Source organism: Castanea sativa, chromosome 10 (assembly GCF_040712315.1).
Source record: "Castanea sativa cultivar Marrone di Chiusa Pesio chromosome 10, ASM4071231v1".
In the NCBI taxonomy this organism is placed as follows: Eukaryota; Viridiplantae; Streptophyta; class Magnoliopsida; order Fagales; family Fagaceae; genus Castanea; species Castanea sativa.
The window spans coordinates 27,541,633-27,560,960 of record NC_134022.1 but is presented as its reverse complement, the minus strand read 5'-3'; the positions used below and the strand labels follow the sequence as shown (position 1 = coordinate 27,560,960).

The window sequence follows — 19,328 nt, the reverse complement described above, 5'->3', positions numbered from 1 at the left end:
ACAACTGTTAATGTTGATTATAATTTCTCTAGAAGTGAACATAAGCAGAAACACAGTTAGAATATATTACTAAATCAGTTACCTATTTAAATAATCTTAATTTTTTGGCGAGTTTTTTAATTCTTGGTAATTAATGTTGATAATGACCCTGATTTTGTGTTTTTGCTCATTTAATTGGTTGTCTTATATCATCCTATCTTAGCAACTCGATTCATCAAAAAGTCATGAAAATTGTTGGAACTACCTTGCATGAGATAGTTTTGTAAAAATTATAGGGAAATTAAATCTGAACTTTCAATTTTTAATGACTTTAAATTTGGATAAGCATAAAATCTGTATTTTACATCTAAAATCTTCACTTTTTTACAACCAAAATCTGTCTCTACACCGCACTGTTTCAAAAAAAAATTGACACTGCACTATTTCATTAAAATGTGCACTACACTGCACTATTTCTCTTCTATTAATGTTTCTTGGCTGAAAATTGGATTCCTACTGTTTTGCAGGTAAGGATTTAGCATTTTGATATCTGGCTTATTTGGTAATACAACTACAAGAAGAGGAGAGTCAAGTATTTTCCAGTCTTTCCTTTATTCTGTACTGTTTATTGCATATTTATTGGTAATATGTTTGTAGAAAGAATCTGAAATTGGAATATGATTGCATATCTAAGTTTCTTGGTTATCTCAAACTTGGTTTTATATTTATGTGAATGCTATATTTTTCTTCAATTTTTCCCCTTTCTATAACATATAATTGTTGATTTGTAATATATATTTTTGCTATACAGTTATATTTATGAATTAAAATTTTGTGAATGCTTTGCTTTTAGTTTATTCCCCAAGCATGGAGTTTGCTTTCTATGCAAGATTGAGACGAAGATTAATTTTATCTCAAAAGAGAAATAGAAGGGGTATGATAATGAGATATTAAAAAAATATTTTTCTTTAAAAAACTCAAAATTATGTAACCTAGGCCAAACAAGAACAAGAGATGACGAGCCATTTGAAAGGAGTATTCGACGTAGACAATATAACACTAATGATGAAACCAGAAAACAACGTAAGTGCTATATTTTTAAGTTCTCCCCAAAAAGTTCTAAAATTAGGAAGAAAGGTGAATTTTTGTTTTTGTTGTCATAGGAAAATATACGGAACCATTGGATTTAGGACCTCCAACAATAGTATGTGAACATTGTGGAGCTCAACTTTGGTATGAAGAGAGAACTATAAAGTCAAAGAGGCCTACAAAACCGAAGTTTAGTTTGTGTTGTTCTGAAGGAAGAGTTGAACTCCCTCTATTGAAAGAAACTCCACCCTTTCTTGGAAGCTTAGTCAATATTAGTAGTGATCGAAGATCAATAAACTTTCAAATAGGGATAAGAATCTACAACTCTCTCTTTGCTTTCACTTCTTTGGGGGGTAATGTTGATAGATCAGTGAATAATAGTTTTGGTCCCTATGTGTTTCGTGTAAATGGTCAAACTCATCACAGAATTGGATCACTTCTTCCTGTTCATGGCCAAAAACCTAAGTATGCACAGCTTTATATTTATGAAACTGATAATGAAGTTAAAAATAGAATTGATGCAGTTGTACATGAAGATGATAGAAATTATGTGGATCTAGATATTGTTACCGAGTTGATGGAAATGTTAGACCAGTGCAACCAATTGGTTAAATATTTTAGAATGGTTAGGGGCAGATTTGATGAATCAGAAATACATAATGTCAGAATTCATTTAATTCGAAGTCGAAATTCTGGTGAAAGGCAATATAACTTACCTGTAACGTCTAAGATAGCTACTCTTATTGTTGGAGATTTTAATATTGAAAGTTCTAATAGAGATATTATTGTTGAGAATCGAAGTTTAGGATTGCAACGTATAAATAGGACTCATCCAAGCTTTATGGCATTGCAATATCCATTACTTTTTCCTTATGGTGTGGATGGGTATATGCTTGGTATACCTTATAGGAATTTGAATGGGAGCAATTCTAGAAAAAGGGAATCAATAACAATGAGAGAATACTATGCTTATAGGCTTTAACAGCACTTTCATGAAGGCAAGACACTGTTGCTTGGTAGAAGGCTTCTTCAACAATTTATAGTGGATGCATACACTTTTATTGAAGAAGAAAGACTACAATGGGTTAGATGCAATAAAAAAAAAATTGAGGTCAGAGCTGTACTATGGTTTGAAAGATGCTGTTCTTCGTGGTGATACAGATCCCATTACTGTAGGCAAACGAATAGTCCTACCATCCTCATTTACTGGAAGTCCAAGGTACATGGTTCAAAATTATCAAGATGCAATGGCGATATGTAGATGGGCAGGTTACCTAGATTTATTTCTTACATTTACTTGCAATCCAAAATGGCCAGAAATCAATCATTCTTTGGAATTTATAGGAGGCCTGAAATATGAGGATCGGCCAGATATTGTAGCAAGAGTTTTTAAGATAAAATTGGATGAACTATTACATGATTTGAGGCATAAATCTCATTTTGGAAGAGTTATTGCAATTGTGTATACAATTGAATTCCAAAAAAGAGGACTCCCACATGCGCATTATCTTCTATTCTTGGATCCAAAGGATAAGTGTCCAAGTCCAACAGATATTAATGGTATCATTATGGCTGAGATACCATATCCAGATGAGGATCCTGTTGCTAATGAAGCGGTACAACAATTTATGATGCATGGACCATGTGGATCTACAAAACCAAAATCACTATGCACGATAAATGGTAAATGCTCAAAACATTTTCCAAAAAGATTTTATGAAGAAACAATAATTGATGAAGAAGGCTTCCCACTATATAGAAGGAGAAATGATGGAAAAACAATAGAGAAGAATAAAATTCTTTTGGATAACCGATATGTTGTACCATATAATGTTGATCTTTTGGTGAAGTATCAATCCCATTTGAATGCAGAATGGTTTAACAGATCTCGATTGATCAAATATTTGTTTAAATATATAAACACGGGATCAAATAGAGCAACAGTTGTTGTAGAAGAGAATTTGCCAAATATTGGGAGTGATGGATAAGAAACCAACATTGTTGTTGATGAGACAAAATCATACTTGGATTGTAGATATATTTCAACTTCTGAAGCATGTTGGAGAATATTTGAATTTCCAATTCAGTTTCGATATCCACCTATTGAAAGATTAAATTTTCATTTGGAAGATGAACATCCCATCATTTATCTGAAAAATAGAAGCTTGGATAATGTTTTAAATATACTTGGTATTGAAGAAACAAAGTTTACAAAATGGATGAAAACAAATGAGGCTTTTGAAGATGCTCAAGAGTTGACTTATGCTGAATTTCCTACAAAATGGATATGGCATAGTAATGACAAGCAATGGCAAAGAAGGAAATCTAAATATTGTACTGGAAGAGCGTATTACACACATCCTTCAAATGGAGAAAGATTTTATTTGAGAATGTTGCTTAACATTGTCAAAGGTCCAAGAAACTTTGAAGAATTAAGGACTATAAACAATGTTACTTATCCAACTTATAAGGAAGCCTGCTATGCGCTTGGACTTCTTAATGATGACAAAGAATGGCATGATTCCCTAATTGAAGCTTCGAGTTGGGCCAATGGGCAACAATTGCGTCAACTATTTGTTACAATGCTATTGTTTTGTGAAGTAGCCGATCCATTAAGTCTTTGGGAATCTAATTGGAAACTAATTACAGAAGATATACTAAATAGGCAAAGGCGTATCCTCCTATTCCAAGAACTAATCTTATCAGATGACCAATTGAGAAGTTATGGATTATATGAAATTGAACAAATCCTCTAATAATATGGAAGATCACTTAGAGATTATCCACAAATGCCCCAGCCAAATATGGATCTTATTCAGAATGGGAATAGATTTATTCAAGAAGAAATGTCGTATGATGTATCAAGTTTGAAAAGAGAACATGAGATCCTAATTTTTGGCCTAAACAATGAACAGAGAATAATCTACAATTCTATAATGGAAGCTGTTGCTACTAAAAGATGGGGAATGTTTTTTGTTTACGGACATGGTGGAACGGGTAAAACGTATCTTTATAGAACCATTTTGTCTGGTATAAGATCGAAAGGCAAAATTGCTCTTCCTGTTGCATCTTCAGGAATTGCTGCTTTGTTGCTTCCTGGTGGAAGGACTGCTCACTCAAGATTTCATATCCCAATTAATGTAAATGATGACTCTACCTTTGACATAAAGCAAAGAACACAAGCAGCAGAACTTCTCTAAAAAACAAGTATTATACTTTGGGATGAAGCACCAATGGCACATAGAAATTGTTTTGAAGCTGTTGACCGCATGTTATGAGATATACTACAAATTGAAGATCCTCAAAATGCTGAAAAACCTTTTGGTGGTAAACTTGTAGTTCTAGGTGGTGATTTTCGACAAATACTTCCAGTTGTAAGAAAGGGAAGACGAGAAGATATAGTCCAATCCTCAATTAGCAAGTCATATCTATGGAGTGATTGTCATGTCTTTAAACTCCAAACAAATATGAGACTTCTACAAAACAATTTGAGTAGAGTAGAAACATCATCTATAAAGGACTTTAGTGAGTGGATTCTTAAAATAGGTAATGGTGAATTGGGAGAAGGAGATGGGGATAACAACATTTCAATTCCAAGTGATTTGATTATCCAACCTTCAAAGAATCCTATGCAAGATATTATTGACACCACATATCCAGGTTTGGAAAATAAATACACAGATCCAAGTTACCTACAGGATAGGGCAATTCTTGCCCCTACTAATGAAGTTGTAGAAGAACTAAATGACTACATTGTGTCATCCTTAAATGGAGAAGTTCATTAATATCTAAGTTCAGATTCTATATGCAAGGCTTCTTCAAATGTTCCTGACCAAGATCTCTTGTATACTGTTGAATTTTTGAACACGTTAAGATTTCTAGGATTGCCAAACCATAAACTGACATTAAAAATAGGTTTGCCTGTAATGTTGCTTAGAAACCTTAATCAGAATGAAGGTCTTTGTAATGGAACAAGACTCATTATAACAAGATTAGCTACATGGGTGATAGAAGCAGAAATCATAACTGGCACTAATATAGGCAAATGTGTGTTCATTCCAAGAATAACATTATCTCCAAGTGATTCAAAATGGCCATTCGTTTTAAAGAGACGACAATTTCCAATTTCAGTGTGCTTTGCAATGACTATAAATAAAAGTCAGGGACAATCATTGCAACATGTTGGAGTGTATTTGCCAAAACCTGTTTTTAGTCATGGGCAATTGTACATTGTAGTGTCTAGAGTTACAAGCAGAAATGGTCTAAAATTCCTCATCACTAACGATGAGACTGAAGAAAAGTCTGAAACAAAAAATATTGTGTACAAAGAAGTTTTTACCAATCTTTGACTCAAGAAACCAACTAATAAAGGTAACATAATTTTATATATTATTTATTTTTCTGTTTATCTCCTCCAAATTGATTTAGCCACTTTGTATATGCTTACTGTCTTTGTTATACCACTTTGTTTTGTTTTATTCTATCAAGTATCTAAATGAAAGATTGAATTTCTATGAACTTTCAAATTTATTAATCTATGCAAGTAGGGATCCAAGATAATGCAATATTCTCTCCTTAATCAGCTTTCTATAGACAAACACAAAGAAAATTGGAAAGCAAAGATCAGAATATCAAGGATGTGGAATGCAATCAACTCAAAAAATAATGATATTATTAGTTTAGATATGATTTTAATCGATGAGCAGGTTTGTTTTTCTTCTATAACTTTTACTATTGTTTGATCATTATATAAACCATGAACTCTATCTATATAAAGTTGATGCACTTTATTTGCAGAATAATGCAATGCATACAATCATTCGAACTAATATTGCTAAAAAGTTCAAGCATCTATTGCAAGAAGGAAAATTGTATGAACTCTCTTATTTTCAAGTGGTTGATGGCAATGCATTGTATAGACCAGTAGACGATGACTTTAAGATCATGTTCACATTGAAAACTAGCATTAAGGAAATAAAGGAGACTGATGTTGATATACCGCGTCATAAATTCGAATTTGTTGACTACAATAAAATACATGAACCCGTTAATAAACATGTCCAGCTATCAGTTATTCCTATATATATTATGTGTTATATTAAATTTTTTAATAATTACGCATTATATTATTGTTATATATGAAAATAATTACATACACATCTTTGTAATGCCTAGATATCATTGCAAATGTGATTGGTGTTGGACCGATTGAGCAACCTTGCATCAAAGGATCAAATGTCTTGATGAGAAACATTAATGTCATGACTGTAGAGTATGTCTTTTTTTTCTTTTTCTTTTTTTAATTTCAATACATGCGCTTTTTTATTTTTGATAAGCCAATACATGCACTTACATTATACGAACTTACACTATAACATTGAAAAATTTGAACAGAGGAAATGAAATAAAGCTTACGCTTTGGGGATCAATTGCAAATCAAGTTGAAGAGAGCTTCTTTACTAAAAATCCAGGGCCTTTTATCATAATAGCTACATGTTTGACTATGAAGACTTTTAAAGGCAAGTTCATTTCTCTTTTCTATTTCTCTTTATAACCATCTTCTGAACTACATAAGAAATCATCCAATTGTTTCAAAATACAAAGTATTATGGCTAAATTATTATGTAAGCATCCAATTAAGAAGTTGTATAACTGGCTGGAAACTTATATTTAGTTCATTGCTTTAAATACAAATTTTGTATTTGTAGAACAAATTTGTATTGGATTTTTGTTTTTAAATGGTTTGTCACATTCTGTTTTGCAACTAAATTGTGTATTGTTGTTTTTTGGGTTTTACAATTTTTGATATATTCAATGAGTGTTAAGGGATGTCCCAATGAGTGTGAGATTCCCCCCATCTAATCCATTCTTTTGCTTTCTATAAATTATTTTTTGGAGAAACTTCTTCTTTCTAGAATGGTAGACAACAATGCTGATAAAATGTGTATAGTGAAGAAGGTTTTTGAAAACTATAATGGAAAAGGAGCAATTGAAATATATTGGAAACATGATCTAATTTAAAAAGGAAGAAAAATAAAATAGTACTATCTAGCAAGCTGGGATACTAAAAGATGTTAAACTATGTGTCAGACTTACAATCTTTAGATTCTCTTAACCACTTTTTAAACTTCAGTTACCTCTGAAACTTTGATATATTTTTTTCTTACTTAAGTTTTCAAAACTTCCAACTTTTTTATTAAGGTTAAACTGTGGAAACTTCAAAGTTGAACCATCCAGCCTGTAGAGCTGTTTGATAGTAAATATGCATATTTTGGGGGTTAATAAAAGAGCTTTCCTATTAGTTGCATTGTTTAGAAAAGAAACTAATGGGCCCAGTCAAGCCTGATAAGAACTGGGAAAATTATTCTTTACTATCAGTTATGATGGTTGTGTGTTAAGGGATGTGTCAATGAGTGTAAAGCTTAGAATTTTTGATATATTCATTAAGTTTTGTAGAGAAAGTTGAGCGTCAAGTGAGGGATGGACTCACTAAGAAGCTGGAATAACCTACTATACATGGGTGGGATGTCATTTCAAATTCTGAGGCATTTTGATTTTTCTTCCCAGTTAATTTATTGCTTTTTTTCCTAGCTTTGAGAGACCACATTCCTTCCCTTTCCTTTACTCAAATTTCATTATCTTTAGCATATATATCTAGCATAGCAAAGTTGGATTATTTACCTCTATATTGTACATGTCTACAAGATACTATACCCTTTGATGTATACCTCTCTCTGTTACTGGGAGGATTCCATTGAAACTTCAATATAGTGTGCAAATAATGAGCCTGAATGGAATGTCCTTTCTACCACAAACATAAGTTTATCTATAGATAATTGTACTTTTTAATTCTAATGAATCCCGTGCATTGTAGGAGAGTATACCTTATCGTCAACAAGTGGAACAAGAGTTTATATTGATTTGGACATTCCTGAGACTGCAGAATTCAAAGATCACTAAGTGCTTTGTTTTGGATTCACATTTTTAAATTATTTACAGTCTCTACAATACTGCTTAAAGCATCAACGCAAGCCATATTGTGATAACTGATGCATGGCACCATGTTTGGTGGGTAATAGGTCTGCAACTACAAAGGGCCACATCTGACAAAAATAGTAGGTTTATACATAGGATTACACATTCTCAAACAGTCAGCAAGCTAAAAAATTATAGTCGCCACCAAACTAAATGATTGGTTTAATGATTGGTACATAATTAACTTAATAATTTTTCCCTCACATCGAGTAAAGAACATAAATGATTGATAATATATTTTTGATCACTAATTTTAGTTTTGGATTAAAATTATAGATCTATGTGTTAGTCCAAACATCATAAAAATTTTATACTATAAGGTGTTAATTCTGAACTCTGTGATAGATCTATGTATTGTAAATAGAGGTGACTCTCATATTTGATCCTCCCATGATATACAAATATATTGCCTTTATCACGCAATTCATGTTTATGTGCAAAGCTCATGTTTCATGTTTTCTTACAATATCCCTTTATGCTTTATCTATCCAACTAAGAAATCCTATGATCTCTGAACCTTTAATTCAGAAACTCAAAGCAAACATATTCCCATAATCTTTAACTTTTTGGTTTCTTTAGTTACCTATTGTAATGTTTCCTTTTAACTTGGATTCACATAAATATAGATATTTAAAAAGCGACAAAATCAACCTTTTCAAACATCACAATACTATACCATGTATACAATACCATGTCTAATATCTTTATGTAATATGACAGGCTTGTGGAAAATAACCAACCAATAGAACAAATGCCAAAGCAATTCAAACCACAAGGGACAATTCAAGAAGAGATGAACATCAACAGAAGAACCATAAGTGAAATAACAAAAATTATGTAAGACTCTGATAATGAGGTAAGAAAAAAAAAAAAAAAAAAAAAACCTTCAACAATAACACTGTGTCCTTAACATTGCTTTATGTACCATAGACCTGCTTTTACAAAATTTAACTAAACAATTATGAATTGATTGATATTAAATTCAATTTCTAGGAAACTATCTTTACCTGTCAAGGAAAGATTATCAACATTGACATAGATAATTCTGGTTGGTATTTTATCTCTTGCGAAGTATGTCATAAAAAGGCAAGAAATAAATTTTTCTGGTGCGACAATTGCAACAAAAAGGCATGCTTCCCAATCCCAAGGTACACAAAATAAAATTTTTTACTTTTTATATTAAAATACACAACAATTAATATGATATTAACATTATATATTTCATTTCTTTTATCATGTATAGAATTCAATTAAAGGTTAAAGATAGCTCAGGAATTGCCACATTCATTTTATTTGATTCAGAAGCAGAAAAATTACTTAACATATCAGCCAAAGACCTTTTGAACAAATCTTTAGAGGTGAGAATATATAATATAAAATTAGTATTTAATATTTACTGAACTTTACTTGAGTGTACAATTTTAAAAATATTACTCTTGTTAGGAGCCCGATGAAGTCATCCTTCCTGTGCAAATAGAAAATCTGAAAGGAAAACATTTGTTTTCCAAATACAACTAAATGACTATAATCTAAAGTATGGATACGAATTCTACACAGTCAAGAAACTTTTTGACTCTTTTGAAGAAACTGACAAAGCAATTCAGCTTGATCAAATGACAGAAGTAAGTATTCTTTAATTTTAGAAAAATTACAAATATGATATTTAAGATGTATATGATGTAATACAATCCTCAACATGTTCTATTGCCAGGCTTACATCAGTGATATTTCAAATGAATGTAGCAACGACTTATCAACTGAAGAAGATAGTGATTGTACAAAATTTCAAAAACTTGATGTTCAAACAAATGTGCAACTCACACCAACATCTGTACTTAAGGAAAACAAAAGGGCATATTCAGGGACTGCTACAAAGCAACAAAGGAAGAAGATACAAAAAACACTTTAAAGTTGTCTTTCAATCTTAACATTTTCTATGCACAATTTGGTTTTAATGGATTTGTGACTTTGGTACTAAAGACATACTGGAATCAAAGGAAATTTTTTAGCTTTTATGCACAATTTTGTTTTAAATTGAAACAAAGGAATTAAACTCTTATATTTAGTTATTTGAGGATACAACTTTACTTCAACGTTTTCAATTTTTGTAATTCTAATGTCACATCATTTCTAGGTTCATCTTAATTTTTATTTACTTTAAATTACAAAAATTGGTAGCTTTCCCGTGCATCGCACGAGTTAACGACTAGTAAGGTCATAAAACCATATCACCAAAGGACATTATTATTTTTCTTTTTTTGAAACCCAAACAAATTTTCTTTCAATAATTTAAAAGGAAATTCATTATTGTCTTACATCAGATTGTAGCACTAGGGGGACATGTCAAGCTTACCTAGATGATATAATTTCTTGTTATGTTTTCTTGAGATTTCTAACATGTATCACATCTTTCCACGTGGCACCAAAATCCCTTAAGCATATAAATAAACTTCTTTGTCATAAATATTATCAGGGTTTACATCTAGATGAGCTATATGTCTGTTATGCTCATGCATAAAACTGCCATGCTTATTCTATATGTACAGATTTATCAAAGTCAACCATCGTCGAAACAAGTTCTAAAGTTCGTAAGTCATGCCTACTTTTAGCATACGCTTGTGAGGAATATTAAACACTTTGTCACTCTGTCTTAAATTTCTCTTCAAGAAATTGTAAGCATAATCTATTATAATTCTCCTTCCTATTCCAGCTCCTTGGCCTGCAATAACTTCATTCTCACCAAACAAATGGACAACCCCAGCACACCATGCTTTGTCCACTGCCTCAATCTCTTTCTCTATTGTCTCCCGTCGCTTCTCTTCATCAACTTTCTTTACATCCTTATTTTCATTCTCTCCATCAACCACTCCATCGTCTAATTCTCCACCATTTTCATCATTATTGAGCACATTTTGGGACAACCAAAAAACATCATCAGCAATAAATTTTTTCAACATTTCAATCAATATCTTCTCAAAAGGCTCGTGCTCATTGCGCACATCTGAGTATCCATATCTCACAACACAACGAAACACATTGTGCTCTCTAGTTTCTACTCGACAAAAGAGGAAACGCTCTTCTGCTGGAACTTTACTTATAGGTAGCGACTTGATGGAGACAAAAATGAGGACCGAGTGCAATGCAGGCACATTTGAAACATAGTGCTTGAAAATTGGTGGAATGCCCTGAACAAGCTCTGAGTAGAAGATGGCAAGCCCAGGCATTTGATTAATGTTTGTTCCAGTAATAACTTCCTTGAGCTTATCTGGAGAGATTTTGTGATCAAGCTCATAATAGTACTTTCTTCTATAGACATCGTTCCAAACATACATAATAGTTATTAGTACCGCAGCAAAGGCTAGAGGAAGATATCCTCCTCGGTCAAATTTGTACAGGACTGAGCTTAAATAGACTAGCTCCACAGTGCCAATAACAAGAACATATGAGATAATGAGAAGTATGTGGGTTTTCCATATCATGATCATGATTATCACTAGGAACGAAGATGTGAGAGTCATGACAAACACCACTGCTATTCCTGAAATGCAATAAAGAATGTGGGTCAATTTTAGATGAGAAAAGGCTAAAATGATAAGTTAGTAGAATTTGACATTACCATATGCATTGCCAATACTTTTTGTACTCCTGAATCCTAAAGTAACAGCAACACAAGCCAACATTAGAAGATAATTAATCTCTGGTATGTAAACTTGTCCTTTATACTTAGTTGATGTATGCACAATTTTCACACGAGGGAAACACCCCAATGATAATGATTGCTGGATTATAGAGAAAGATCCTGAAATCATAGCTTGGCTAGCTATGATGGCTGCCAATACAGCTATACCAAACATTGGCCAATACAGAGGGCCTGCATCAGAAATAGTCCAAGCACCACATCAATCGAAATATATATAACACAAAATATTAACAAAAGATATGTATTATGAACCTCCGTACCAAGGAGGGGAAATATATATGTGTGTGTGTTGTGTGTATGAGACAAAACTTAAGTATAGTACTTAGATATTGATTCTTAGGTTTCATTTTTAAAATTCAGTCATGCGATTTTTTTTTTCACTGCTAAATTTTAAAAGGAGAACCTAAAGAATCTAAGGAACAACATCTCAAAGTTTTTTTTTTTTTTCACGACTAAATTCAGCTATAGCTAAATTTTAAGAAGGAAACTTAAAAATCAACACCTAAGAACTAAACCTAAATTTTGCCCATATATATAATATGAAGAGAGGGTGTGGGTGTAGAAACAATTAATAATATATAGGGTTTATTTTCAACTTTTAAAGAATATGGGTAATTTGGAAAAAAAAATATTAAACTTAGAAAAGAGTGAAATTAAAAAAATGGTAATTATAGGTTTACATGGTATTATTAATCTAAATCTTACAATATTCTAGAATAAATAAATGTGTGGAACATTGTACACATTTATTTAATCTACAATGTAAATCTTACATTGCTAGTACAATGCAAATTTAAAATTTTTCTTTAAAAATATATAATATACTTCGAAAAAAATGTAGGTTGAATTTGCATTATTAAATGGACCCTTAATGTTTTACCAGGAATAGACTTGTAGAAGGTGTCCCCAACAACGTCATTGTGCTTGCGAAGAAAGGCTGCTTGTCCAGTGTATGCGAATATGAGAGCGGGGTAAGTCACTGAGCACATACTTATTTGTATGGACCTAACTGTGAAGTGGCCTACATCGGCAAATAGGGCTTCAGTTCCTGCATGTTTTCATTTCAATACTCTATCAATGAATTCTCAAAGTTTTTCTCAAATATAGTTTCATTATGCAACCAAATTCTAACCTGTTATGGCGAGGACAATGCCACCAAGGGAAACCCATGCCTCTTTTTTGTTCCTCTGAAAATATTGTATAATGTATTGTGGATTTAGAGCTTTGACAACTGTTGGATCAAATTTGATGAAATTGAAAATGCCAATGCCACCTATGAATGCAAACCAAAGACAAACTATTGGAGCAAAAGTGTAGCCCACTTTGTCAGTTCCAAATCTTTGAATAGAGAATAAGCAGATCAAGATGGCAACTGATATCCAAACAATCATATCTGCACATAAAGAAGTAGTATAAATATTGTAATACATATATGATAATATATAACTAGGATTAGGGATCATTTGAGTTGATTTCGTTTATGCATGATAATATATTTTCTCTATAAAGTTGGTGCAGGTAGTTTCTCATTTTGGCTACTCAAGCTGCAATATGGATCATTCAAGACATATGGATGCCAGTAAAAGCAGAGAGCCCAATAATTACTGTGCCCTTAGTTTAAAAACTTAGTACTTGGCACCTAATGCTTATTGCACTGTAGTTGACTGTATTTACTATTTAGAAGTTCTTAGGTTGATTGCTTAAATTATCAAATTAATTACAAAAATACGTATGGATTGCCTAAGTGTCTCTCTGGTTAATACTGAATATAAAAATCATACAATCTTTTTAAGAAAATGAAAGTGGACTAAATATCGTTCAGATAATGGTTTGATTAACAGAGCTCCACATTCAACAGCCCATAATAAAATCTAGACAACATTATTCGTAAAAATTAAATAAGGATCTCCCTATCCTTCTGCATAAATTGACCGTCCAGCTGTCACGGTGACATATAGGGAATGGATTAACTATATTTTTGCTAGAGGATGTTGTATTATATAATACAACAACAAAGACTTAATATATATATATACATATATAGTTGACTTCAAATTGCAACTGAATATAAACAATATTGTATCACTTAATAAATTTTATTAGTTTAATATTTTAAAAATCACATTATTAGATTACTTGTTCTTTATATATTGATACAAAATTTCATGCTAATTGGATATTAAAAACTATTCGATTTATAAGCTTATCTATTGTGCATCATTTAAACATACAAAAGTTTAAAATTTAAACATTTTATAAATAACATAGTTAAAATGTTAAAAGCATAAAGAATAAAAAAAAATTAAAAAAAAGAAAGTAATCCATCAAAATTCTAATTAGAAAAAGATATTAAGTATGCACACGCATGCATGTGCACTTTTTTCAAGGTAGAAAACACCCGTTTCCTTGAATTTGGCCACAAAACATTTAAAAGTCCGGCACTTTGCCTATATGTAAAGTTCAAAGTTTAAAACTCACCAAAATTTCAATATCGATTATTGATAGTTTGGTATTCCTTTGAAAAGAGGGAAGATTCCAAATCAAAACGTGCCTCACTTTTCTTGTCAGAGCCCATGGGTTCAATTTCAACATTTTATGTTTATAAGTCATAAATTCAGCTATTTTTGTCTACTTCTTAATTAACAGTCAAAGTTGGAAACCAAAATTAATAACATTGTAAATATGTATACCATGCAATGCATTAGACATTAAAGTGGAAGATAAAAAGAAATGGCAATCCAAGAAAAAAGAGTGCATGTGATGTAATACCATTTGTCACTGCAGATGTAGCTCTCTTGATCCCGCCCACAGCTGACAAAACTGCCATCAATCAAAAGTGACAGAAAATCATTTTAAAGTCAAATGTCAGATAAGAAAATGAGAGTGTAAGACTAAATTCTAATAATTTCCATCACACCCAACGAAATTTGAATGGCGTGCGGACAAGGGATGCGTAGCCTACCTCCGAATCGAAGAAATTGTGAAGGTGGGAGCCTCTTTTATTGTTGCATAATTTGAAGCATAAATCATCAATGTTGTCATATTCTAACTCCATTATACTATATTCTTTTGACAAAGACTTTTTTTTTTTTAAAACGATTCCTAAAATCTAATTTTATTGTATATATCTAATTTTTCATACAATATCAAATTATCAATGGAAACTAAACTAAAAATTCACATTTAAAAAAAAAAAAAAAATCCCTTTTCTTCAGTAAGTGTTATACGATTCATATTAGCCTAACCCAAAATTTCCTCATGGGAGAGATTCCATATAATATAAATTATTTATTTTATGTTACAGTATTGCTACAAGATTCATCTTAATATCAGTATAATTTATTTGTTACATGCAGTATAGAGACAATTCATAATTCTCAGTAGCTTTGGCCTTTAGAGAAACATGAAATAAATAAGAAAATAAACAAACCTGAGATGCAAGGAGTGAGCACACCATCTCCAATCACCATGGAAGTACCAAGCATGGTGGCGAACAAAAGGAAGAACTTCGCAAACTGGCTATTTTCAAGCTTAGACTTAAGCCATGATGCCCTCTTTAGATTGTTATTTGGTAACTCAAGCTTGAAATTTGAGACCTCCCGGTCTTCAGCTTGCTGACTAGGGATCAAACCGACCTTTGAATATCGGCATATGAGAGAGTACAGAGCAAATGTCCCTCCTAAAATAGTTTAATTACTAGTCAATTAGGATTAACAGCATATTTGTTCTTTAATTTTCTTTCTATGTTACTATGCAATCTCTCTCTATTAAAGGAAGCAGGCTGTTAAGTTGATTAAGTTGTTCCAAGTTTTTTATTTTTGGCTAAGGCAATAGAGTTGTTCTGAGCAAAAGTTTAGAATAATTGGGTAACGTTTTTAAAAATGGTCACGTCATCTTAAGCTTGGACTAAAATGACTATAAAATTATACCTGCAATGTAGCATGTCTCACAACAGGTAATTTTTCTTTAATTGTGGATGCGCATGTGTATGTACGTATTATAAACTTCATTAGTCAATGAAAGTTAAAGACTTTTGAGAAAACATATGAGAAATTTAAAAGGGACAATTATTGTGGAAGTTTATTCTATTAAATTATAACATACATGCATGCTCATGAATATTAAAAAAGTAAAGCCATGTCCCAAATCTGGGGATCAGTTGGACCATCCTCATATGAAGTTTAACCATCAAACTAAAAGGCTATTTTTTTTTTTTATTACTATTATTTTCTTCTTCTAAAAGAGGCCAGGTGCTTGCAATTTTGGCCATTAAGGTCTGAACTTTTGACTTGGTAAGCGCTGAATCGTTTTCAGAAACAGTCTTCTCGCATACAGCTCGAACTTGACTAGTCAAGATTCTCCCTAGTTCATGAATTCCCTCCATGTTTACTTTAATGCATACAAACAAAATGTCATTTTTTTAAATAATATTAAAAATACTACAAATTTTATTACATAAACCTTATAAACTAACTTGTTATTAATCGGAAAAAAAAAAAATTTAATATTTATTTATTATATTGTATAACTAGTACTAATTATAATTTTTTTTTTACATCAATTTGTACATTTTTTGTAATAAAATTTGTAGAAGCTTTGGTACTTTAATAACACATGAAAGCTCTATACTTTAATACAATGGAATCCTTATAAACTTGAGTTCATCTTGAACTTTCTTTCAAGAGAAAATCTGAAAATGTTTTAAAAAGATATTAAAATAGTAGGTTATTCAAAGGTGCCCTTTTTTTTAATGTGTCATTTTTACTTAATCTTATTGTAGAGTTTTGGAGTTAGTTGCAAGTATTTGGTCTTTGAATTTCAATTAAATATGCACCCATGACAAAATTGGGACAAAATTGAGGTGAGAGGACTTTTTTTTAAGTTAACATTTTTTACATTTACAAGAAAATGGGAAAATATCTTAAATTTAATCCACTACTAAAGAAACCCCCCAAAAAAAAAAAAAATTTGTGGTGGAGGATTTAGTATATTCAGAAGCTAGCTGAATATTAGAGAAGAGGATAATTTGAAAATTCACCCGTTCAAAGAAATAATTTGAAAAATCAATGCGTAAATATTTGCAAGTAATGATTGATAATAGAATATTGAAAATATTTAGCATGGAACTCATTTAAAATATCCTCTCTCTTTATTAAAAAAAAAAAAATGTATGAGCCGGACAAGGCCTGGCTTTCTGCTGATCAATAAATCTGGTAAGACACAGAATATATACTTACTTGGTGCACAGTAAATTGTCAGGGAAAATGCATGGGATAGCCTGTGATTATGTGCAACTTGTATGTCTAGCTATATATTAACCTAAAGAGAAGCTAAATAAGGATGTAAAATCTTACCATCACCATTGTCATTGGCTCGTAAGACAACGAAAACGTATTTGAGCAAAGGGATCAGTGTGAGGGTGTAAAAGATCATGGAAAGGACTCCCAAAATGTCATCATTATGGTTTATGCGTTTTGTGAAGGTGCTGTCAAACACATATAATGGTGATGTACCAATGTCCCCGTAAACAATTCCGATGCTCTGAAATGCTAGGTGTAAGATCACCTTCCACGCCATAGTCTAATAAAAACCCAAAAAATATACATGAACGTTAAAATCAGAATTTGTGTTAATTAAAAAAGACGATGAAGAATGATTATAAAAATAAATAAAAAAAGACTAAGAAGAAGAAGAAAGAATTATTACAGGGGCTTAACTTGGGGTTTTTTTTTTTTTTTTTTTTTTTTTTGTGGTCAATTGTACTCCGTGTTCTTTACCATATTATCATGATGTACATCACTTTTGATAATACAGAATTATAACCAAAAAAAAAAATGTATATGAAAGATTTGATTTGATATAAGTATGACTGATGTACTAAATGACATCCATCAATTAATTTGATAGGCCCAGTCTTTCTTTTAGTATTTCGATTGGCCTTGACATGAAAACGATTTGAAATCCTAAATAAATAAATAAATAATTCTAAAAATGATTTGAAAATAAATATATAGAAATAACTGAAAAATCTAAGCGTTTAACCAAAAAGTGTTTTTAGTAAAGATGTCATGTAAGATGTTGCTCTAGCTAGACTGGAAATATGTAAAAAGGTAAAAAAAACACATTAATTATTAATATTAAAAGGAGACCTTGGAGCCATGGCCATGAAGACCACGTACGCTGCTGGATTCGATGTCTAAGGAGTCGTGTCTCCGCAACTTATGACATGAAAGTTTCTTCCCTTTGAGTTGTTGATGAGGAACTTCCTCTTCTTGGCTTTGTTCGATTTTATCTTCTGCTATACCATCAGACATTTCCATGTTTGTATGTATCACGGATTGTATACAAGATGATCCAAAGAAAGCACAATACAATTACTATCCTAGCCTTTTCCCAGTCTCTTAAAACTCTTTTTTGGAAAGTCTCTCATAAACTCACATACATATATTAGAGGAGGAATTAGATTTAGAAGTGAGAAGGATCTATGAATAGGTGGCGATGATGAGGCTCGGAAGGGGTTAATTCCTAGATGCAAGAATGGGTGGTACATATTTATATCCAAAACAGGAGGTACACCCCCAAAAAACCAATTAAAAAAAAAACCCACATGAAAAACTATGGATTAAAAAATAGGGTGGAAAAAAAAGCCTACCCTATGTGTGTTTGGCCAATAATAAGAAGTGAAGTACGTTATGCATATTGGTTTTTCCTTTTTTTAATCATTAAAGACTATCTATTAGTTAGTCAGGGTTTATAACAGTGTAGTCGGTACACTACCGGTATGTATACTGGTATCCAAACACCCAAATTTTGTACCGGTTTAAATACCAGCTGTACCAACTATGTACCGGTTAATTTCGGGCAATACCAGCCGGTACAGAAAAAAAGTTTTTATTTTTTTAGTTTTCTAATTTTTGTAAAGGTAGAATGGTAACTTATTTGCATTAACTTATTAGTATTATTTTCTTTCTTAGTATGCAATAAACAATTAAGCTTTATATTTTTTATATTGTGTTTTCTTTTTTCTTATAATTGATGCTAAAGTCTAAAACTATGAATAATTTGTTTTGAATTGAGGTAATATTTTATGGTAAATTTTTATATTTATGATAACACACACACATATACATACATATATATATATATATATATATATTTATAAATATAAAAAATAACGGTAAACCCGAAACGGTACACCGGTATTAACCGGTACTAAAATATATCGTTCTACTAGTCAAACCGGTATAACCTCAAGTACGAGATTGATTCTCTTAGTTTATAGGAATCACAAAGCTATATATGGCCTAATGGGTTAGTGAGTTGAGCTATAGTTAATTGCATTGTTAATCTTAGTAATGTCCTGGTCTTTAAGAGTATGGTCATTGTGGCCATAAGTTTAGGAGGAGGTAGGTCTATCTTTTATATTATTGAACTTGAATTATGTGTATAAATTCTACTGAATTATCAAAAAAATATAATTAGATGTTATTTCCTTAAAAACACAAGTTGTTTAGGATGTTAGACT

The 19,328-nt window shown here is 31.5% G+C and overlaps 4 protein-coding genes across 4 annotated transcripts; 3 read left to right on the top strand and 1 right to left on the bottom strand.

Moving 5' to 3' along the window:
* Nucleotides 1-2,114: 2,114 nt before the first annotated feature.
* On the top strand, nt 2,115-3,824 carry LOC142612333 (uncharacterized). Its single transcript, XM_075784437.1, has 2 exons — nt 2,115-2,917; nt 3,104-3,824. The coding sequence occupies exons 1-2, from the start codon at nt 2,115-2,117 to the stop codon at nt 3,822-3,824; spliced, it is 1,524 nt and encodes a 507-aa protein (XP_075640552.1).
* Nucleotides 3,825-3,857: 33 nt separating this feature from the next.
* On the top strand, nt 3,858-4,268 carry LOC142612332 (uncharacterized). Its single transcript, XM_075784436.1, has one exon. It carries the CDS (start codon nt 3,858-3,860, stop codon nt 4,266-4,268), a length of 411 nt encoding a protein of 136 aa, XP_075640551.1.
* A 267-nt stretch (nt 4,269-4,535) lies between these two features.
* LOC142612331 (uncharacterized) lies at nt 4,536-4,853 on the top strand. The gene has a single exon (XM_075784435.1). It carries the CDS (start codon nt 4,536-4,538, stop codon nt 4,851-4,853), a length of 318 nt encoding a protein of 105 aa, XP_075640550.1.
* Nucleotides 4,854-10,569: 5,716 nt separating this feature from the next.
* On the bottom strand, nt 10,570-18,288 carry LOC142613029 (potassium transporter 5-like). The gene is made up of 8 exons (XM_075785207.1): nt 17,953-18,288; nt 17,158-17,383; nt 15,234-15,482; nt 14,573-14,623; nt 12,936-13,196; nt 12,684-12,851; nt 11,720-11,974; nt 10,570-11,641 (listed from the first exon to the last, which is right to left on the bottom strand). The coding sequence occupies exons 1-8, from the start codon at nt 18,121-18,123 to the stop codon at nt 10,683-10,685; spliced, it is 2,340 nt and encodes a 779-aa protein (XP_075641322.1). The 5' UTR covers nt 18,124-18,288; the 3' UTR covers nt 10,570-10,682.
* Between the last annotated feature and the right edge of the window lie 1,040 nt (nt 18,289-19,328).

Coding starts and splice junctions, on each gene's coding strand:
- LOC142612332 (XM_075784436.1), top strand. CDS start 3,858: ATGCCCCAGCCAAATATGGATCTTATTCAGAATGGGAATAGATTTATT.
- LOC142613029 (XM_075785207.1), bottom strand. CDS start 18,123: ATGGAAATGTCTGATGGTATAGCAGAAGATAAAATCGAACAAAGCCAA. Junction 15,483..17,157: donor AGCCAATGACAATGGTGATG/GTAAGATTTTAC, acceptor AAACTATTTTAG/GAGGGACATTTGCTCTGTAC. Junction 11,642..11,719: donor AAGTATTGGCAATGCATATG/GTAATGTCAAAT, acceptor ATTGCATTTCAG/GAATAGCAGTGGTGTTTGTC.
- LOC142612333 (XM_075784437.1), top strand. CDS start 2,115: ATGCATACACTTTTATTGAAGAAGAAAGACTACAATGGGTTAGATGCA. Junction 2,918..3,103: donor AATGTTGATCTTTTGGTGAA/GTATCAATCCCA, acceptor CTTGGATTGTAG/ATATATTTCAACTTCTGAAG.
- LOC142612331 (XM_075784435.1), top strand. CDS start 4,536: ATGAGACTTCTACAAAACAATTTGAGTAGAGTAGAAACATCATCTATA.